This window comes from Nerophis ophidion, linkage group LG03, assembly GCF_033978795.1.
Source record: "Nerophis ophidion isolate RoL-2023_Sa linkage group LG03, RoL_Noph_v1.0, whole genome shotgun sequence".
NCBI lineage: Eukaryota > Metazoa > Chordata > Actinopteri > Syngnathiformes > Syngnathidae > Nerophis > Nerophis ophidion.
In genome coordinates this window covers 52,181,789-52,205,449 of record NC_084613.1, presented here as the reverse complement: position 1 = coordinate 52,205,449, position 23,661 = coordinate 52,181,789, and the positions used below count along the sequence as shown (strand labels likewise).

At 40.1% G+C, this 23,661-nt stretch overlaps 1 protein-coding gene and 1 long non-coding RNA gene across 2 annotated transcripts in view; one reads left to right on the top strand and one right to left on the bottom strand.

Annotated features, from left to right (window-relative positions):
• Positions 1-921, bottom strand: part of LOC133549786 (uncharacterized) — an 18,912-nt gene extending 17,991 nt beyond the window's left edge. The window contains exon 1 of the long non-coding RNA XR_009806179.1: positions 878-921. This is a non-coding gene — a long non-coding RNA (uncharacterized LOC133549786). The remainder of the gene's footprint in view (positions 1-877) is intronic.
• A 132-nt stretch (positions 922-1,053) lies between these two features.
• Positions 1,054-6,501, top strand: pax1a (paired box 1a). The gene is made up of 5 exons (XM_061895564.1): positions 1,054-1,273; positions 1,409-2,038; positions 3,656-3,789; positions 3,910-4,123; positions 5,930-6,501. Exons 1-5 carry the CDS (start codon positions 1,270-1,272, stop codon positions 6,028-6,030), a joined length of 1,083 nt encoding a protein of 360 aa, XP_061751548.1. The 5' UTR covers positions 1,054-1,269; the 3' UTR covers positions 6,031-6,501.
• Positions 6,502-23,661: the final 17,160 nt, after the last annotated feature.

The following is a 23,661-nucleotide window of genomic DNA, read 5'->3' as shown; positions in this document are numbered from 1 at the left end:
ATTCAAAACGGAAAATGCATGCAATTCATGTACTCCACCTAACCGAGGTGAAAACTATCTTGATAGCTTCCACCATGTGATTGATTGATTGATTGATTGATTGATTGATTGATTGATTGAAACTTATATTAGTAGATCGCACAGTACAGTACATATTCCGTACAATTGACCACTAAATGGTAACACTCCAAAAGGTTTTTCAACTTGTTTAAGTCGGGGTCCACGTTAATCAAATCATGGTACAAATATATACTATCAACATAATACAGTCATCACACAAATTAATCATCAGAGTACATACATTGAATTGTTTGCATTATTTACAATTGACTATGACGTGATTATGACGATGATGATGATGCAGGTGGAGGTAAAGAAGGGGTACCTTGTTATCTTTTAAGTCGGCTGTTGAATTTTTAATATGACATATTTTGCGAACTATAAATGATAAAGGTGCACGTTGACATGTATCTCATGGTCTGAAAAAGTAGAATATATCTATTACGTGAGCACTGATTATTTCCGATACTGCAAAAGCAGCATTACTAAATATTTCCAGACTAACATGCAAAAACATATTTTAAATGAATAGTCTGAATGCACTTTGATTCTGAATTTATTGCACCGATCCACATTTTAGGAATACATAAACAGTGCAAATATATGACTAATATATCTTCATTTAAGAAGGCGATGCATTGCAAGATAGGATAAAAAATCATTTAAAATTATATAATGCAAAAATTATAAAATATTTTTACATGTTTGTAACACTTTTTAATGTAAAAAGGCACCGTGTTATTAAAGTAATCCAATAAATTCCCCACAGCCGTGCATATAATTGTGCATGCATATGGTCCTGCTTTAAAGTTCTTACCAGGAGGCTTCATGTTGGATGAAATGTTTCCACTTTCCTGCCACTTCCTTCTATGCAAAACACGGCAGGAGGCTGCGCGGCTCCGACCGGATGTGGCTGGTGATTGGCTGAGAGCGCTGCAGCAGCCCCACGGCGGCCAATCAAAACAGAGCACAGCCTCTGCGATCAACAGCAAAACATTGACGTGGAGCGGACGCGTCAAATTAATCCCAGCAAACTCACCGGGATAACTTCAATTTGCGTTTATCGGATGAAGATCGCTTTAAAAGAAGATAGGTATAGGAAGAAGCGGGTGCTTTTTTTTTTTTTTTTTTTTTCCTTTTTCCCAACCGCTTGGACTATTTGTGTGCGTTTTAAGGAGCTTTATACAGGTCCGCGGAACGCCAAGGCAAATGGGTAAGACGTTTGTTTGCATGCTTCAGTGCTTGTGCGTAAAATGTCACCATTTCTTTCCATGCGCGCGCTAAGAGCTTTAAAAAAAGTTTTGCAAAGCTGCGCATTGAAAGAATAAAGTGCGTTTCTGTGGTCCAGAGCAAACCTACGGAGAGGTGAACCAACTGGGCGGTGTGTTCGTCAACGGAAGACCCCTGCCCAACGCCATCCGACTGAGAATCGTGGAGCTGGCCCAGCTGGGGATTCGACCCTGCGACATAAGCCGCCAGCTGCGCGTCTCGCACGGCTGCGTGAGCAAGATCCTGGCCCGCTACAACGAGACGGGCTCCATCCTACCGGGCGCCATCGGAGGCAGCAAGCCGCGCGTCACGACGCCCAACGTGGTGAAAAACATCAGGGAATACAAACAAAACGACCCCGGGATCTTTGCGTGGGAGATCCGGGACCGGCTGCTGGCGGACGGGGTGTGCGATAAGTACAACGTGCCCTCCGTCAGCTCCATCAGCAGGATTTTACGCAACAAGATCGGGAATCTCTCCCAGCCGAACCAGTACGAGGGCGGCAAGCAAGGCGCGGCGCAGGCGGGTCTTCCGTACAACCACATTTATCCCTACTCTTACTCCAACTCCATGTCGCCCGCCGCCGCCAAGATGGCCTCCCCTGCCGGGGTGCCGGTGACCGCGGGGCACGTCAGCATCTCCAGGGCTTGGCCCTCTGCGCACACCGTCAGCAACATCCTCGGCATCAGAGCCTTCATGGACCCCGCGGGTGAGTGACCTCCACCTCCATGCTGCGATGCCAGTTCTGTAGGCTGCAGGACGAGCTAGGTGGCCATTAGGCCGCTCTCAAAACGGCCTTGTCATGCATGATGAGTGTGTGTGCAAACACCTGCTAGATCCCTCTCTAATCCTCCAACTGCTCATTACAGACATTTTACATTCCTTCAACATTTACTCTGCGTCACCTTCACGTCGCTTTATAAAGCCCAGGCGTCAAAAGTCATTTTACGTGACCTGCAAATAATATGCGCAATTTATCATTCCCACTGTATATTTTTTTCCTATTGTGACAGAAAAAAGGCTGCAGGAAATTACTTATGTTTTAAACTATTATCTATGCACGAAACAAATACATCATTACATATACTGTTAACTTAAAAAAAAAAAAAAAAAAAAAAAAAAAAAATATATATATATATATATATATATATATATATATATATATATATATATATATATATATATATATATATATATATATATATATTACCTCAACTTACACCGTAAACATATTAATAGTAAGTAGCAATACTGGCTAATAGTTGCATTACTTATACAGTATTTGTTTTCCCATTGTGACAGAAAAAAGGCTGCAGAAAATTATTTATGTTTTAAACTATTATCTATGCACGAAACAAATAAATCATTACATATTCTGTTAACTTAAAATATATATATATATTACCTCGACTTACACCGTAAGAATATTAATGGTAAGTAGCAATACTGGCTAATAGTTGCATTACATAAACATTATTTGTTTTCCCATTGTGACAGAAAAAAGGCTACAGGAAATGACTCATGTTTTAAACTATTATCTATGCATGAAACAAATAAATCGTTACATATACTGTTAACTTAATATATATATATATATATATATATATATATATATATATATATATATATATATATATATATATATATATATATATATATAACCTCGACTTACACCGTAAACATATTAATAGTAAGTAGCAATACTGGCTAATAGTTGCATTACTTAAACAGTAAGACAGTACTAAAAATGCTGTAAAATATAAATAGCGTCGTTTTTAAAGTACGATTGTTGTAAAGTTACCGTTAATTTTGACTGTTATAACAGTGTAATAATCAAGTTCAAAACATCCCTCAATCTGTACGTAAAAAAAAATTATAATCCAATGCATAGGGAGCCACCCATTTTCTACCGCTTGTCCCTAACAGGGTCACGGGGGAGTGCGGGAGCCAGCCATTCTGTAATAATATGAGGTGATTTTTGCACATTAATATTCGTAAATATACAAACTCATTAAAATCGAGTTTTAAAGAGAAATATTAAGTGCGATATTGTCTATATTGGAAAAAGAAAGTCCGATCATTTAAAATCCAAGTTGAACACACTTATTTTTGGACTTGTTTAGATAAAGTTTAAAAAATATATATTTGACTAAAATATCCAATTCAGATTTGATTTTTTTTTTTTTAAATGGGCACTTGAATAACACATTTATATGAAAATATAAATATTTTTTCTCACATTGCTAATGTTGCTGCCTTTTGCCGATTTTTATCAATTGCATCCGTCTGTTTGTCGTGATTTTTTTCTTCTTTTTGTTTAAATTAGCAATTGCTGGGACAGAGGCATATCCCACCAAAATGGAGGAATGGAGCAGCGTCAACAGAGCAGCTTTCCCTGCAGCTCACACGATCAACGGCATCGACAAATCAGCCATTGATGCTGACATAAAATATGCACAGGTAATCATTTATTTGTTGTCATATAATACTTATATATATATATATATATATATATATATATATATATATATATATATATATATATATACATACATATATATATTTCTACGTGTTCCACAGCCCTCGTCCACGCTGTCCAGCTATGTCTCGGCTTGCGCGTACTCCCCCACCAACCAGTACGGGGTGTACAGCGGCCCAGCGGGGGGTTATGTGGCCCCCGGCCACCACCACTGGCAGCCGCAGAGCCCCGTCCTGTCTCACCCGGGCAGTAGCATGAGCATGCACGCCGGGGAAATCCACTCATCCATGGCCTTTAAGCACCATCCCCGAGAAGGTAAAAAAAATGAAATAATAATACATACATATGCATATACATTAATGATACATATATATATATATATATATATATATATATATATATATATATATATATATATATATATATATATATATATATATATTTATATATATAGTTAAAATTAAGTATTTTTTTTGTTTTCTACTGCAAAACAGCAATTGCGTACTGATAACGTACACCGTCCGGTCACTTTATTAGGTACACCTAAGATTCCCTACAACCGTTGGATTGAAAAAAAAAAAAACAGCAACGACGCACAATTTTCAGAGGCATTAATTCAATGTATATGTCTGTTGTAAAAAAACAAAAAAGAAATGACACGCAATTATCAAAGGTATTAATTTAATTTATATGTTTTTTTGTTGTGGTTGTAGTCTGCTGTTGACGTTTGTTGGCCTATAGCTGGCGTGTTCCATAAATAAACATTGAAGTATATGTGGGGGCCACTTTGATTTATATTTTTTAGATTACAAATACTAAAATAAATAAATACAAGTAAATCAAAACATATATACTAAACAATCTGAACAAGACAGCCACATATTAGCTATAATACACCAAATGTTGTAATGTTCTAATCCAACCGCCATTAATATTTAATGAATGGTTATTATTATTATTTACTATTATTTGTTATTGGTATTATTATTATTGTGATTAGTTTTAATAGTATATAAAGTAAAACTATTTGATGGCTTAAGCCCACTTGAAGACTTTCAATATCTTTCAAAAAATGTGTACACATGCACTGTTAAAAGTTTTTAGGATTTCACAGCATTTAAAACTGTTTCTTACAGTAAAATACTGTAATCGATAATAACTAACATTACTACAATTGACTGTAAAAACTACTCCACCCTTATATTTCACAGCAACAAATACCATTCAATTGCTATTTCACAGATTATTACTGTAAATTGTACTGTAAATCATGCAATTATTAGCCTGTAATTTACAGTGACCTAGAAATAATAAAAAAATATATAGAGTAAGATGCACAGGTCGTCAGCCATTTTGGTTATCAGGTCCCATTTTTGAGGGGATATGGTCCAGTTCCATTTGTAATTTTTGTGTGCAATGCACCAATCAGGGACTTGTTTACTTTTGTCTGTGGAAAGTGTCTGGCAAATAAAAAAAAACAAGCGTTGTGCCGCAAATGGACCCTGGGCCACACTTGGGACACCCATGGCCCTGTGCATCTCAAAAATCGGAATGGCTTTAAAATAGTGAATGTATTTCAATTGATCAATTCAAAAACATAAAAGTACACATAGAATACAATTCAAAACTGTATTAGTGAATGTATATCAATGGATCAACTCAAAAACATAAAAGTACACAGAATACAATTCAAAACTGTATTTACAGTAAACACTTTCAATTATTGTAGTGTACAGCTAATAAAACACACAAATTCAATATTTGATCAAATGTGAAAAATGTCAATAGGTTAATAAGCAAATGAGCTGCAAAAATTGAACTCTTCAAATCCAAAAACTTTTGCAAAACATTTTTAATTTATACATAACATTGTTTAAATTGTTGTCATGTATTTAACTGCAGCATTTGACTACTACATATATTTTCTAAATAATACCTGTTTGACATTGACATTTGACATGTTGTCATATCGGCTTTGGTTTTATGCAGGTGTACACTTACTGCTTACTTGAATTATATATATATTTTAAACTCAAATTTCCAACCATGCATACACTACATATTTTGTGCAATAACCTTGCATCCTCAACTTGACTTGTATTCTTTTTTTTGTTATGTAAGGAGAAAGAAAAGTTCCCTGCAGTCCGCTGAGCAAGCATCATCAGCAACATGAAGACTTGAACAGTGTGCACGGACTAAGTCTCCCTACCTCATCATCATAACCGGGACTTTTACCAGCTTACCCTTTGACTTACCTGAACTATTTCCAACGCCAGTAAGTCTGAAGCCAATCAAACATAGACAGGCCTCACGTCTGTGGATGCAACCAAGCCCAAATGGGGCTTTTTTTTTTTTAATGAATGTAAGCTTGTATGGTTGCATCGGTGCTCCCCTCCTCTATACCTTATATGTTGTCTTGAAAAACAAAAAATCTGCACGTCCAGTTTGTCATTGTTTTAAAAAGTAAGCTGTTTAATTTCTGCAGTGTGCGTGTGTTTTTGTGTGTTTGTCTGTGTGTGTGTGTGTGTGTGTGTGTGTGTATGTGTATGTGTATGTGTGTGTGTGTGTGTGTGTGTGTGTGGGAAATAGGTCCAACATGTTGAATATTTGCCAAAGCTTTATTTACATTATATATTTTTATAATTGCATTTTAATATTAGAAAGTGTAAAAAATAAAGTTTTCTAAAATAAAACATTGTTTTATTTTGTGACATCCAATAATATATGAGAATGATCTTTAAACCAAAATGAAAAAATACGTTTTGGTAAAAAAAACAGATAAGTGCTTTTAGGAATTTGTTTGCATAGTTTTTTCTTGGACGGTTTTCCTGGAGTAAGTACAGTTTAATTGAGAGTCGTCCCTCTTAGGATTTATAATATTTGTGTTGATTATGTGGGTGCTTAACTGGAAGAGCATTCAGGTGTAACCACCCCACCTTGTGCACAGCATTGGCGCCTTCAGTGATCTTATCTGACTTCTAATGAAAGCTGCCATGATGGGAATCTGTGTAAGGTCTGATTGGGCAAGTGTGTGAACCGTGTGTGTTTGTGTCCGTGTGCAATTCAGAAAATACAACTAATCCACCCACGTGGAAGCCTTTTCTTTTATAAAGGTCTTTAGGGTCACTTTATGTTTGCTCTGTGGCCTTCTCCCAGCTAGTTTTAGTTTGGGTGCTTATGATCGGCGTATTTGTGGTGAACGCTGGCTTTTAAGTGCATTTAAAATATTTTTGCAATATTTCAACATAGTCACCGTTTTGAGTTCAAGGACTTATCATACGTTTTCATATTTTGTACCTTCCTGTACCTGAATTGAGGTGGCAGCCGCCTCTTTCTGCAAACAAATCACATGATTGTAAATCACGAATGTTGTCGGTTGACTCAAAACATTCTTCTTCAAGATCTTAGGGACAGTTATATAAATGTTAGAGGTTGGTATAATTGTGTCAAAAAACATGAAATTATTGTCTTTTTTTAATGCAGCAATGCATTCCCAAGTAAGCTGCTTTTACGTCACATCTTTGTGGGGAAAACACAATCATTTAATCAACTTTATGACAGGATTATTGCATTTAAAAACAACAAATTCATGTCAAACTAATTATACACTTTTACCAGGGCTGTGAAATTATATATTTTTTTATACACAATTAGCACACTTTTGAGATGTGTGTTCTTAAAAAAAGTCCCCAATACTTTGACACACATGCAATTTAACTGTCGGAATGTCATACATGAACATTCATTGTATGTTTTATTGGAATGCATTACCTCTATTTGCTCAAAACTTGGTTACAGTTGTATCTAAAGTCCCTTCGGGATATATTTTGAAGTGAAACATATCACAACAGTTGATGTCTCCTCACTCATTTTTGCACTGTTGTATGCATTGAACTGATCACTTACCATATAACCAACACTGCCTGCAGGTAAGCATGCATTGTTAAGGTAAAGACACATGGGGGGTTAAAATAAACTGGCTGATTAATTGCGTTTAAACACCAATAATGTGATAATTTTGTGTTTGATCACATGCGTTAACTCGTTAAACTTGACATCCCCTATACATTTTACCCATGAGCGGGGAGGTTATAACTCAACAAACTGAAATCCTTAAAACTATATTTTATTTGGTATTTTGACATAAACATGCTTTACCGACAAGATGATTTATAACCTTTATAAATATTAAAAAAATATATATATTGTTTGTGAAGTACATCATCGTTTTTACCCTGATTATGTTTTAATCTTAAATGGGTTGCACTCAGAAAATAATATTGAAAACGTTGATTGATGGTTAAAATGTATTACAGTCTATTATGATGCAGCAATGGAAGATATATGCTTTTACTCTGCATATTGCACTTGTGCATGGTACACATGTATATATATATATATATATATATATATATATATATATATATATATATATATATATATATATATTTACACATGCACATGTATAAATTCAATACATATATCTTATAATGAAAGAGTATTATGTGGTGTAGAAAATAGGAGCTCTAAAAATAGTGACTCCTACTGACTATTTCTTTTGGTCCAATTGAATTGTCCCATTGATCCAATTTAATGGCACCTTGTAGAATTTGTGGGTCTTCTGTGTTGTTGCCCCTGATTCCTCCCCTCCCCTTTTGCAGCCGAGCCCCAAGTGATTCAATGAGTCCAAACATGACACACATTAGGACGGCTGATGAGTGTGCACATGCTCCCTGACTGCAGTCGCTCATGTTTTCCCGGATACCACTTGGGGTTCAGAAAACACTCCTTCATGGTGGCGGGGTTACTTCCTGCGGGACCTAAGATCATCAATCAGGGGGCGCTAGTGATACCCCCCACTGAGTCCCCTGTGCTGGAGGGGCAGCAGGTGGGCTGTTTGGATGGATGTTTCCTACTCATTGGGAGCACAAGTACTTCTGTCATGTCTTGTCCTCAATTACGTCATGTACAGCTAAATATATGTAGCACACACCTTCAGACAGGAGTTTTGAGTTTTTGAGTTTGAGTTTATTTATTTCGAACATGCTGAACTTTGGAGTGTCCAAAGTGCAGCCCAGTGGACTTTTATTAGGGACCCAATGTCCCTTTGGAACAGAGGACCCTATTGCATTTCTAAGGTTTTATTATTCCGCCGCCTCTTTGAGCCGTAATTTGACCCCCTCAACATGCTTCAAAACTCATCAAACTGGACACACACATCAGGACCTGCAAAAATTGCCGTCTAATAAAAAAAAAACCCCGCAAAACTCAAAACTGCGCTGTAGTGCCCCCAAGGAATAAACTGCTTGTAACTTCTGTTAGGAATGTCGTAAAGACATTAAACAAAAACCTCTATGTAGGTCTGACATAGAACTACATTTCATAAAATTATATTCTTCAGCAAAAATCAACAGGAAGTTGGCAAAAACCCCTTCAAAACAAAACTTTCCTAAAAAATGTCATTTTTGCCTCTTTGAGCTGTAATTTGACCCTCTTAAAATGCTTCAAAACTCACCAAACTGGACACACATTAGGACTGGCAAAAATTGTGATCTGGTAAAAAAAAACAAAAAAAAAAACAAAACTCAAAATTGCGCTCTAGCACCACCTCGGGAAAAAACACGGACAAAACTGCTCCTAGGAAGAAAACACAGACACAACAGCTTGTAACTTCCGGTAGGAATGTCAGAGAGACATGGAACAAAAAACTCCAGGTAGGTCTCACTTAGACCTACATTTTAATTATTGACAGCCTTCAGCAAAAATCAACAGGAAGTTGGCAATTACCCCTTCAAAACAAAAAGTTTTGTAAAAACCAGTCACCTTTTTTCAAACGTTATCTCCTTTGAGCGCGTTTGTCGTGTTGGCTTCAAACTCGCACAGGAGAGAGATTAAACCCTTCTGATTAAAAGTTATTAAAATAGTTTTAATAACTGCTCCGGTTTTGAGTTTACGCGCCTTCAAAGAACCCCTACGCAAAGTTTCCTAAAAAATGTCATTTTTGCCTCTTTGAGCTGTAATTTGACCCCCTTAAAATGCTTCAAAACTCACCAAACTGGACACACACATCAGGACTGGCAAAAAATTGCGATCTAATAAAAAAAACCAAACCCCAAAACTCAAAATTGCGCTCTAGCGCCCTCTAGGAATACAACACTGACACAACTGCTCCTAGGAAGAAAACAGACAAAACTGCTTGTAACTTCCGGTAGGAACGATGGAGGGACATGAAACAAAAACCTCTATGTAGATCTCACTTAGACCTATATTTTAATAATCAACATCCTTTAGCAAAAATAAACAGGAAGTTAACAACTACCCCTTCAAAACAAAAGATTTGTAAAAACCCGTCACCTTTTTTCAAACATTATGGGTGACAGAAAGAAGCACCAGTGTGACCCCAGGATGCAGGAAAGGTAGTTAACGTGAAGGTAAAGATATGTTGAATGGGTAAAAGTAGGAAACACCAGCAAAAGTCGGTCCCGTCCATCGCTGCTTGCAGCTTTAATTTATTATTATTGTTTTGTCCCCCTGCATTTTTTGAAAATGTAAATGCATTTATATTTTATTAAATCCGTTAATACATATCAAAGGGGCTGTTTGCAAGTTGCTCACAGTTACAGTGATTAAAGCAAAAAATATAATAAGAACACAATTGGTGAGCTTATGTGCCTTTGAGTGGTTAAACAGAACACATTCATTTTAAAACGGTCTATATTTTTCACAATTACTAAGTTTGTGTAATACATTTTTTATTAGCCCGAATAAAATGATCACTCCGTCTCGTCAACACGTATGCACAGGAGGCGGGTGCACAGATACTAAAGCAGTCCAGGAAAAACAACAAACAATGTTCAGTCATGCTGATGTTATGATAGAATATTCAATCAATGACAGCTAACACCTGCTATCCAAATCGCTATTATTAGCTAACAACACCCAAAGCTAATGCACATGCATGTGTTACGTACGTACGTAGTTACGACATTATGTCCTGAAGCCGTAAGAGGGCGGGATATACTGCGTAAAATATATTGGAAAGTAAGCACCCCCTGGGCAACTGTGTAAATGTTGCAAACAGCCCCTTTAAAAAACATCATTCAAATATATTTAAGGCACTATCATTTAAGAATTGTTGTGTTTATTTCTGAGTTTTATATCAATGAGATATATTTTTTTTAAATGTTTTTTTTAACGTCCATAGGCTTCTGTAGCAAGGGCCATGGAAATGAAGGGGGCTCAAGAACAGTTCCTTGGGCTTTTGTAAAATAAATAAAAAATACAAAAAAAATGTATTCCATTTGAATATGTACATTATAAAAAATAAATCATAATAGTAATACAAAATTAATGTATTATCATTTCATTCCAATCACTACTTTATTTATCCATCCATCTATTTTCTACCGCTTGACCCCCTCTGAGTTTATCCCAGCTGCATTCAGGCGGTAGGCAGGGTACACCCTGGACTAGTCGCCACCTCATCACAGGGCCAACACAGATAGACAGACAACATTCACACTCACATTCACACACTAGGGCCAATTTAGTGTTGCCAATCAACCTATCCCCAGGTGCATGTCTTTGGAGGTGGGAGGAAGCCGGAGTACCCGGAGGGAACCCACGCAGCCAGGGGATTGAACCCAGGACCTTTGTATTGTGAGGCATTCACACTAACCCCTGTGCTGATTACTGCTTCTAAATACATTGTTTTACTCTGCACAGAGACTTCATCCAGCAGGCACTGTCACATGAATGTTTTTCACCAATCCAACCCACGCACTGTGAAAAGTAGCATGACGGTGCTAGAAGATACAAAGCTTTACAATGTTTACTTACAAGCCATGAAAAAGAGCATTAAAATCATGCGCTGTCATGCGTCAATAGAAATGTTCAAATTTCAGCCTACAAAAATTCCACTTCCATATACAATAAACACAGTGCAGTAAGTTTTAGACGTTTTTGTTTTATGTTTTGATTATGCATATACTAACAATAACCCTGTTATTACATCATAAGTGGCTTTTAAAGGCCTACTGAAATTAGATTTTCTTATTTAAACGGGGATAGCAGGTCCATTCTATGTGTGTCATGATCATTTCGCGATATTGCCATATTTTTGCTGAAAGGATATAGTACAGAACATCGACGATAAAGTTCGCAACTTTTGCTCGCTAACAGAAAAGCCCTGCCTTTACCGGAAGTCGAAGATGATGACGTCACCCGTTGATGGCTCCTCACATCCTCACATTGTTTTTAATGGGAGCCTCCAACAAAAAGAGCTATTCGGTCCGAGAAAACGTCAATTTCCCTATTAATTTGAGCGAGGATGAAAGATTTGTGTTTGAGGATATTGATAACGACGGACTAGAAAAAAAAAAAAAAAAAGAATCAAGTAAAAAAAAAATGTGATTGCATTGGGACGGATTCAGATGTTTTTAGACACATTTGCTAGGGTAACTGCTAGTGTTGCTAGTGTTTTAGTGAGTTTAATAGTACCTGATAGTCGGAAGGGTGTATCCACGGGTGTCTTGAGGCCAGTCTCTGAGGGAAACCGATGGCAGCAGTACGGACGGCACAAGCTCAGCTGATCTCCGGTAAGTGGCGACTTTTTACCACAATTTTCTCACCGAAAACTGCTGGTTGACAAGTGGTCGGGATCCATATTCGCTTGACCGCTCTGATCCATAGTAAAGCTTCACCTCCGGGAATTTTAAACAAGGAATCACCGTGTGTTTGTGTGGCTAAAGGCTAAAAGTTCCCAACTCCATCTTTCTACTTTGAATCCTCCAATATTAATTGAACAAATTGCAAAAGATTCAGCAACACAGATGTCCAAAATACTGTGTAATTATGCGGTTAAAGCAGACGACTTTTAGCTGTGTTTGTGCGCAGCGCTAATATTTCCTAACAGTCCGTGACGTCACGCGTACACGTCATCATTCCGCGACATTTTCAACAGGACACTTCGCGGGAAATTTAAAATTGCAATTTAGTAAACTAAAAATGCCGTATTGGCATGTGTTGCAATGTTAAAATTTCATCATTGATATATAAACTATCATACTGCGTGGTCGGTAGTAGTGGGTTTCAGTAGGCCTTTAAATGAGCATATTTTGGAGCACAGCATGTCTCTCTGTCTTTCACACGCACGCACACACACACACACACACACACACACACACACACACACACACACACACACACACACACACACACACACACACACACACGTTTGTAGTGCAAGTACCATTAAAAAAAAGCTACTATGTAAATCTTACGTTACTATTTACTTGCGTTTTCACAAAAGTATTTATTAGGATGACTGTTTTCTAGTTTTACCCCCATACTACTCTAAATCAGGGGTAAGGAACCTATGGCTCTCGAGCCAGATGTGGCTCTTTTAATGACTGTATGTGGCTCTCAGATAAATCTTCGCTAACACTGCATAACACAATAAGTAATAAACAATTCTGCTGGTATTAACAGTGTCAAAAATAACATTAAAAATATAAAACTTTCTGATGCTTTTTAATCCCTCTCTCCGTTTTCTACCACACCTGTTCAAGAAGTTGCATTCACGGTAAGAAATATATTTTTTTTATTATTGGTTAGCTTCAGAATAACAATGTTATCAAAAAAATACTTATTATACTCGAAAAATGTTGGTCTTACTTAAAAATGCATGCATTTCATTGTATTCAGTGTTAAAATTTATTATATGGCTCTTAGGAAAAACTGACGCGTTGGCGACGCATGGTGGATGCGCGTTGTCACCCCAGGGATGCACGAGGACCAAGACAGGCAGGAGTTGCAGGTAAGACTTGATTTAATACAAAAATAAAATAACACTGGTACAAAATGACAAAGAATGTCACACCGCGGTGAGGGAAGTCTTGTTAGTTTTTCTGTCTTGTGATCTATGTGTTTTATTTTGAAAAGCTACCCTCTTGTTTCGGATCACGGGTCTTTCCTCTTGTGTCACCAGTCTGACGTCATCCTTGATTCCTGATTATTTCCACCTGTTCCCCATCACTCCCACGTCCTATTTAAGCTCACTTCTTTGTTTGTCCTTTGCCAGATCGTCTCGTTTATCCTGCCTTCTAGCGTTCATGTCCATGTCCAAGTCCATGATTCCCTCCTTGCCTTGCTCCTGTTTTTCTGGTTCTCCTTTTTTTTTTTATCAAAGCAGTTTTTTACTGTAATTTTGAGTTTACTTTTTACTTCGTCGACTTAATTGGTGAGTTTTTTGTTGTTCCAAATTTCGTTTGATTGCCTCATTGATTGAGTGATTTTTTTGTTTATTCATAGATAGTGTATTTGTGTAGATCATTAGAGTTTTTTCCTCCTGTTGGAGCGCTTTTGGTTGATTCTTATTGCTATTCTATTTTTGTTAGTTTCTTTTCATAAAAGTAGTATTCCTCCTTATTTTTTGGAGTGATTTTTGAGTTACGTGTTTATCCTCGGAATTATTTTCCGTACGTTGTTTATATTATTGTGAGATACTTTTTTCACCGGAGGTAAAAAAGTTATTTCAAAATAAAAGCTGTCATTTTGGAAACTTCCTCTCTGCATCTGAGTCCTCTCATTATCTCTTAGTCGTAACAAAGAAAAGGCGTGCAGAACGCACGGTAGCTAAGCTAAAACTTAGCAATGAGAACAGAGTCCAAAATTAGCGTGTCGAGCGCACGAGAAGCTAAGACGAAACTTAGCACTAGTATAGATAACAACGAAATACCAACGTGTATGTTGCGTGGAGCAAACAAACCCTCCAGATAGAACTGAGGTCGCAAGCAGGCTTAAATACACAAGCAATCAAATGAGAAACAGGTGTGCGTAGAAACAAGATTAGGTGGGACCAATGTGAAACCATGGAGACGAGATAAAACAGGAAGTGCTCAAACTAAGGGACGGAAGAGTCCAAAATCATAACAAAAATATTTTAAAATATTCGGCTTTCACGGCTCTCTCAGTCAAAAAGTTTCCTGACCCCTGCTTGTGTCCAATTTTTGGCAACTCTACCCCTACTCTTACACTTAATATCAAAGGTACTGTTCCACCCAAATGTATGCCTCAAACGCTGTACTGACACTTAATTGGAGCTGTCAGGATGTCAGAATTTGTACATGACTTGCGTATTATTTTACATTTTTTGTGATGACACTACATACATACCAGGAATGCAAGAAAGGAAACTATAATAATGCTTAAAGCAATGCCAGGCATTAAAGTTTCGCATTAGGGGGTGGCTACTTGGGGTCAATGTTTGATGAAAAGCCATGCATCGGGGGGGCATGCAGTACCGTAAACATAACAGAGAGGCAGCAGCTGATGTCTGAGCCGTTGCAGAAGAAGCGATTCAGCAGCAGCTTGAGTGAGTGTGTGGACCATTGTATTTAAAAAATGTTGCTGGTTTATCACATGATACTGTAGTTTCTTATCAATAAATAATGCATCAGTACATTTATGGTTCACAAAAGTAAATCATTTAATATTCCTTACGTTTTTACATGGGAAGCTTGGATAATAATAATTTTGCTTCATGGTAAATGGATTATACTTGTATAGCACTTTTCTAAATTTTTTAAGGAACTCAAAGCGCTTTGACACTGTTTCCACATTCACACATTCACACACTCATGGCGGGAGCTGCCATGCGAGGCGCTAACCAGGAACCATCAGGAGCAAGGGTGACGTGTCTTGCTCAAGGACACAACGGATGTGACTAGGATGGTAGAAGGTGGGGATTGAACCAGGAACCCTCAGGGTGCTGGCAAAGCCACTCTCCCAACTGCACCACGACGTCCCCGTTCCTTAAAGCAGTGGTCCCCAACCTTTTTGTATCCGCGGACCGGTCAACGCTTAATAATTTGTCCCGCGGCCCGGGTAGGGGGGGGAAATCCATTTTTTAAAATGTTTCTTTTCTTTGTCATGAAAAAGGGAGGTTTTTGTGGTTGGTGCACTAATTGTAAGTGTATATTGTGTTTTTTATGTTGATTTAATTAAAAAAAAAAAAAATATATATATATATATTTTATTTTATTATTATTTTTAAATAAAAATGAATGAAATAAATTTCTGCGGCCCGGTACGAATCGGGCCACGGCATTAAAGCATATTAATCTTTCAGCGTAATTTAATGACTTGGTGTGTTTTAAAGCTGCCAGAATTTGAAAGTTGAGATCGTTTAAAAGAAATAAAGCACCACATTTTAGTACATGCTTAAAAAAAATCATTGTTCATTGGGGTTAAGCTCTTCCTCAATCAGACCCGCCCCTGCATTTGTTGTGTGCTGTGTCGACAACACAGCTAGAAGTGATAATAAATCAACATAAATCAATAATAAAAAAAGGCATACGCCGTCAGGCTTTTTTTACACGTTATCCCCAGCGTCTTAAAGGCCTACTGAAATGAGATTTTCTTATTTAAATGGGGATAGCAGTTCCATTCTATGTGTCATACTTGATCATTTCGCAATATTGCCATATTTTTGCTGAGAGGATTTAATATAGAACATCGACGATAACGTTTGCAACTTTTGGTCGCTAATAAAAAGGCCTTGCCGTTACCGGAAGTAGCAGACGATGATGTCACCTGTGTGAGGGCTCCTCACATCCTCACATTGTTTATAATGAGAGCCTCCAACAAAAAGAGCAATTCGGACCGAGGAAACGACAATTTCCCCATTAATTTGAGCGAGGATGAAAGATTTGTGGCTGTGGATATTGATAGCGAAGGACTAGAAAAAAATAAATAAAGTTTAAAAAAAAAGGCGATTGCATTGTGAGCGATTCAGATGTTTTTAGACACATTTACTAGGATAATTCTGGGAAATTCCTTATCTTTCTATTGTGTTGCTAGTGTTTTAGTGAAATTATATAGTACCTGATAGTCGGAGGGGTGTGTCCATGGGTGTCTTGACGCCAGTCTCTGAGGGAGTAAGTCACGGCAGCAGCAGCACGACAGAAGTTCCGCAGATCTCCGGTAAGAGGCGACTTTTTACCACAATTTTCTCACCGAAACCTGCCGTTTGACAAGTGGCCAGGATCCATGATCGCTTGACCGCTCTGATCCATAGTAAAGCTTCACCTCCGAGAATTTTAAACAAGTGTGTTTGTGTGGCTAAAGGCTAAAGCTTCCCACCTCCATCTTTCTACTATGATTTCTCCATTATTAATTGAACAAATTGCAAAAGATTCAGCAAAACAGATGTCCAAAATACTGTGTAATTGCGCGATGAAAAGAGATGACTTTTAGCCGCTAGTGATGCTGCGCTAATATTTCTCCTCCAACTCGAGACGTCACGCGCACGCGTCATCATACGCGTCATCATTTAGCGACATTTTCAACAAGAAACTCCGCAGGAAATTTAAAATTGCAATTTAGTAAACTGAACCGGCCGTATTGGCATGTGTTGCAATGTTAATATTTCATCATTGATATATAAACTATCAGACTGCGTGGTGGGTAGTAGTGGGTTTCAGTAGGCCTTTAATACGTCACAGGTCACAGAATAATTTTTTTTTGTTCGCTTTTAATATTGCAGCAGTTACACTTATTTATTCACTTGCAAGTCAATGACCGTAAGAATGTCAAAACAGCATGATGCGTGAAGTTTACTCGCCTTGAGCAACCCCTCCGTGTTTACTTTGCCTCCGTCACGAGTCGTCAAAAGGTGAGACAGTGTTGAATTTTTTATTTTTTGGCATATCAGAACACATTCTTACATTGTATGTCAGTTAAGAATGTTTCAGTGACATAAAACATTACCCTTACAGTGAAAAAAGGTTTTTATGTCGGCGACACTTTTGACTCTTGAAAAAGTGAGGGTGCAGACGAGAGTGCAAATTTTGGTATCAGTCCGATACCAAGAAAATACAGGGCTCGTGTTGGCGATAGCATAAAAAAACAGGGCTTTTTAGTTGGAATGTTTCAAAATAATTGAGTAATACAGTGATAGGAACAAGCAAAGATTTGAAGAAAAAATATATATATAAAAACTGATTTGTGATCATTTAATTAACATTGGCCCTATAGCCTTTATACATTATTGCTTTAAATCAGGGGACTCAAACTCAATTTACCTGAGGGCCACTGGATGCAGAGTCTGGGTGAGGCTGGGCCGCAAGAAAAAATGTCTTAACATTTTTTTGCATACTCCCTCAGTTGTAAAATGACGTTTCAAATTGTATCCCTTGTGCACCGCAACTTTCTCTGTGCAAATAAGACATGTCGGGGTGCCGATGTGCTCAACAAAGAAATATTGCATCTCCCACTTTTCCTGGAATTGTCTTTGTTCATCACTAACCTTTCTCTTCACTGCAGGCTTTGAAAAAGACACGTTTGGAGTTGTGGAATATATTTGTATTTAGCCGACGCACAGAGAATAATGTTATTTCTGCAATGTGTGTCGTTCCGCTTTTCCTCACTACAGCAACACGGCGGCCGGCGGATGGTACCGGGATAGCGATCGCAAAAAAGTGACGGCTCGCGGCGTCATATAGAAATACAGTATATGTAGTGTTCATCGTGTGAGGTAATGGAAATAAAACAATTTTAAAAAAAATAACGATTTGAATCGGTCCAGGTTATCGGGGACTGTTATTTCCTGACGGACAAGGGTCGCTATGTGACTGCAGCCAGGCACGTAAGAAAACCCTCGTCTCCATGGCAACGTCGCTTTAGTTTTCACTCATTTGCCGCTTTTCCACTAACCCAGGGGTAGGCAACCCAGAACGTTAAAAGAGCCATTTTGGACCCAAATAACACAACGCTATCAAGCGCCATTCATATAAAACTCGCAGGCCGCACTAACATTAAACTCTCATATTAAGGTGGGGGCCGGGCTTCACGGTGGCACAGGGGTTAATGCGTCTGCCTCACAATACGAAGGTCCTGAGTAGTCCTGGGATCAATCCCGGGCTCGGGATCTTTCTGTGTGGAGTATGCATTTCCTCCCCGTGAATGCGTGGGTTCCTTCCGGGTACTCCGGCTTCCTCCCACTTCCAAAGACATGCACCTGGGGATAGGTTGATTGGCAACACTAAATTGGCCCTAGTGTGTGAATGTGAGTGTGAATATTGTCTGTCTATCGGTGTTGCCCCTGCGATGAGTTGGCGACTTGTCCAGGGTGTACAACGCCTTCCGTTCAATTGTAGCTGAGATAGGCGCCAGCCCCCCCCCAACCCCAAAAGGAATAAGCGCGGTAGAAATGGATGGATGGATGGATTAAGGTGGGAGCCACAAAATAACGTCTCGCGGGTCGCAATTGGCCCGCGGACCGCTTGTCTGACACCCCTGCTTTAAATGAAAATGATTGATTATGGTTACTAATGAAATGTATTATATGTTTTTAAATCTCATCCAAACAATGCTGAGAATAGCCATTAACTTGAAGTATTTTCACTGAAATTCCTTACATTATTATAAAGATAGACACATAACCAACAAAGTGGCTTTATATAGTCATTTATTTTGTTTAACAGGCTTATGTTTACTAAAATAAAACATCAGTTACACAAAAGTGCTGAAATGAAACACACTGATAACGCCTTTTGAAGCAATGCAACATTTTTGAAAGTTGAAGGTATGTTTTTTTATCTGCCTTAGATAATATATAAAATAAATATAATACACCCATCCAACACAGTGTTAGCATATGTCACCAGTAGTAGTTTCAGAGAACAGATGTAGACAAATGTATGTTTTTATGTAAAAAACACAAAACAAAAGAAAAAAAATACAAACCCCGTTTCCAAATGAGTTGGGAAATTGTGTGAGATGTAAATATAAACGGAATACAATGATTTGCAAATCCTTTCAACCCATATTTAGTTGATTGCACTATAAAGACAAGATATTTGATGTTCAAACTCATAAATAATAATTAACTTAGAATTTCATGGCTGCAACATTTGCCAAAGTAGTTGGGAAAGGGCATGTTCACCACTGTGTTACATCACTGTGAGAGGCGGGGCGTGGTCACGAGCCGCCTGCCGGCGATGGCATGCACAGGAGCCGGCTGGAAGCAAGATGACAGGTGAGTGGATACCTCAGCTGGAACGAGTTATCTAATCACCTGTCTCTATTTAGCAGCGTTGGTGACTGCAGGGCGGGGCTGAAAAGCCAGAAGGACCCCAGGAGGTGCTGAGGACGCCAGAAGGGTTGTGGGAGGACTGAGCGAGTTAAAAACTTTGTGAGTGAACGAACTAAGACTGAAAAGACTTGGGGAGCGAACGAAGAAGATGAACTGTTGTGAAAATTAAAAATGAAAAGAAAATCCTTTTGGGAACAAATGAAAGAGTAAATATTGTGTGTAAAAAGATTAAAAAGAATTGTCAACTTGAACTCCTGCTGTAATCCTTCGGTCCTGAAGACCCCACGACACAAACGTGTCACAATCACCTTTTCTTTTAACAACACTCAATAAACGTTTGGGAACTGAGGAAACTAATTGTTGAAGCTTTGAAAGTGGAATTCTTCTCATTCTTGTTTTATGTAGAGCTTTAGTCGTTCAACAGTCCGGGGTCTCCGCTGTCGTATTTTACGCTTCATATTGCGCCACACATTTTCGATGGGAGACAGGTGTGGACTGCCGGTGGGCCAGGAAAGTACCCGCACTGTTTTACTACAAAACCACGCTGTTGTAACACGTGGCTTGGCATTGTCTTGCTGAAATAAGCAGGGGCGTCCATGATAGCGTTGCTTGGATGACAACATATGTTGCTCCAAAACCTGTGTGGACCTTTCAGCATTAATGGTGCCTTCACAGATGTGTAAGTTACCCATGCCTTGGGCACTAATCAATCAATCAATCAATGTTTATTTATATAGCCCCAAATCACAAATGTCTCAAAGGACTGCACAAATCATTACGACTACAACATCCTCGGAAGAACCCACAAAAGGGCAAGGAAAACTCAAACCCAGTGGGCAGGGAGAATTCACATCCAGTGGGACGCCAGTGACAATGCTGACTATGAGAAACCTTGGAGAGGACCTCAGATGTGGGCAACCCCCCCCCCTCTAGGGGACCGAAAGCAATGGATGTCGAGCGGGTCCAACATGATACTGTGAAAGTTCAATCCATAGTGGCTCCAACACAGCCGCGAGAGTTCAGTTCAAGCGGATCCAAGACAGCAGCGAGAGTCCCGTCCACAGGAAACCATCTCAAGCGGAGGCGGATCAGCAGCGTAGAGATGTCCCCAACCGATACAGGCGAGCGGTCCATCCTGGGTCCCGACGAGCGGTCCATCCTGGGTCTCGACTATGGACAGCCAGTACTTCATCCATGGTCATCGGACCGGACCCCCTCCAAAAGGGAGGGGGGGGCATAGGAGAAAGAAAAGAACCGGCAGATCAACTGGTCCAAAAAGGAGGTCTATTTAAAGGCTAGAGTATACAGATGAGTTTTAAGGTGAGACTTAAATGCTTCTACTGAGGTAGCATCTCGAACTGTTACCGGGAGGGCATTCCAGAGTACTGGAGCCCGAACGGAAAATGCTCTATAGCCCGCAGACTTTTTTTGGGCTCTAGGAATCACTAATAAGCCGGAGTCTTATACACCCCCATACCATCACAGATGCTGGCTTTTGAACTTTGCGCCTATAACAATCCGAATGGTTATTTTCCTCTTTGTTCCGGAGACCACCACGTCCACAGTTTCCAAATATAGTTTGAAATGTGGACTCATCAGACCACAGAACACTTCTCCACTTTGCATCAGTCCATCTTAGATGAGCTCGGACCCAGAGAAGCCGGCGGCGTTCCTTGGTGTTGTTGATAAATGGGTTTTGCTTTGCATAGCAGAGTTTTAACTTGCATTTACAGATGTAGCAACCAACTGTAGTTACTGACAGATGTTTTATGAAGTGTTCCTGAGCCCATGTGGTTATATCCTTTACACACTGATGTCGGTTTTTGATGCAGTACCGCCTGAGGGATCAAAGGTCCGTAATAGCATCGCTTACGTGCAGTGATTTCTCCAGATTCTCTGAACCTTTTGATGATTTTACGGACCGTAGATGGTAAAATCCCTAAATTCCTTTCAATAGCTCATTGAGAAATGTTGTTCTAAAACTGTTTGACAATTTGCTTACAAAGTGGTGACCCTCACCACATCCATCCATCCATCAGTCCATCATCTTCCGCTTATCCGAGATCGGGTCGCGGGGGCAGCAGCCTAAGCAGGGAAGCCCAGACTTCCCTATCTCCAGCCACTTCGTCTAGCTCTTCCCGGGGGATCCCGAGGCGTTCCCAGGCCAGCCGGGAGACATAGTCTTCCCAACGTGTCCTGGGTCTTCCCCGTGGTCTCCTACCAGCTGGACGTGCCCTAAACACCTCCCGAGGGAGGCGTTCGGGTGGCATCCTGACCAGATGCCCAAACCACCTCATCTGGCTCCTCTCGATGTGAAGGAGCAGCGGCTTTACTTTGAGTTCCTCCCGGATTGCAGAGCTTCTCACCCTATCTCTAAGGGAGAGACCCGCCACCCGGCGGAGGAAACTCATTTCGGCCGCTTGTACCCGTGATCTTATCCTTTCGGTCATGACCATAGGTGAGGATGGGAACGTAGATCGACCGGTAAATTGAGAGCTTTGCCTTCCGGCTCAGCTCCTTCTTCACCACAACGGATCGATACAACGTCCGCATTACTGAAGACGCCGCACCGATCCGCCTGTCGATCTCATGATCCACTCTTCCCCCACTCGTGAACAAGACTCCTAGGTACTTGAACTCCTCCACTTGGGGCAAGGTCTCCTCCCCAACCCGGAGATGGCACTCCACCCTTTTCCGGGCGAGAACCATGGACTCGGACTTGGAGGTGCTGATTCTCATTCCGGTCGCTTCACACTCGGCTGCGAACCGATCCAGTGAGAGCTGAAGATCCCGGTCAGATGAAGCCATCAGGACTACATCATCTGCAAAAAGCAGAGACCTAATCCCGTGGCCACCAAACCGGATCCCCTCAACGCCTTGGCTGCGCCTAGAAATTCTGTCCATAAAAGTTATGAACAGAATCGGTGACAAAGGACAGCCTTGGCGGAGTCCAACCCTCACTGGAAACGTGTCCGACTTACTGCCAGCAATGCGGACCAAGCTCTGACACTGATCATACAGGGAGCGGACTGCCACAATAAGACAGTCCGGTACCCCATACTCTCTGAGCACTCCCCACAGGACTCCCCGAGGGACACGGTCGAATGCCTTCTCCAAGTCCACAAAGCACATGTGGACTGGTTGGGCAAACTCCCATGCACCCTCAAGAACCCTGCCGAGAGTATAGAGCTGGTCCACAGTTCCACGACCAGGACGAAAACCACACTGTTCCTCCTGAATCCGAGGTTCGACTATCCGCCGAAGCCTCCTCTCCAGTACACCTGAATAAACCTTACCGGGAAGGCTGAGGAGTGTGATCCCATGATAGTTGGAACACACCCTCCGGTCCCCCTTCTTAAAGAGAGGGACCACCACCCCGGTCTGCCAATCCAGGGGTACCGCCCCCGATGTCCACGCGATGCTGCAGAGTCTTGTCAACCAAGACAGCCCCACAGCATCCAGAGCCTTAAGGAACTCCGGGCGGATCTCATCCCCCCCCCGGGGCCTTGCCACCGAGGAGCTTTTTAACTACCTCAGCGACCTCAGCCCCAGAAATAGGAGAGTCCACTGCAACTTCCCCAGGCACCGCTTCCTCAAAGGAAGACGTGTTGGTGGGATTGAGGAGGTCTTCGAAGTATTCCCTCCACCGATCCACAACATCCACAGTCGAAGTCAGCAGAACACCATCCGCACCATACACGGTGTTGATAGTGCACTGCTTCCCCTTCCTGAGGCGGCGTATGGTGGTCCAGAATCG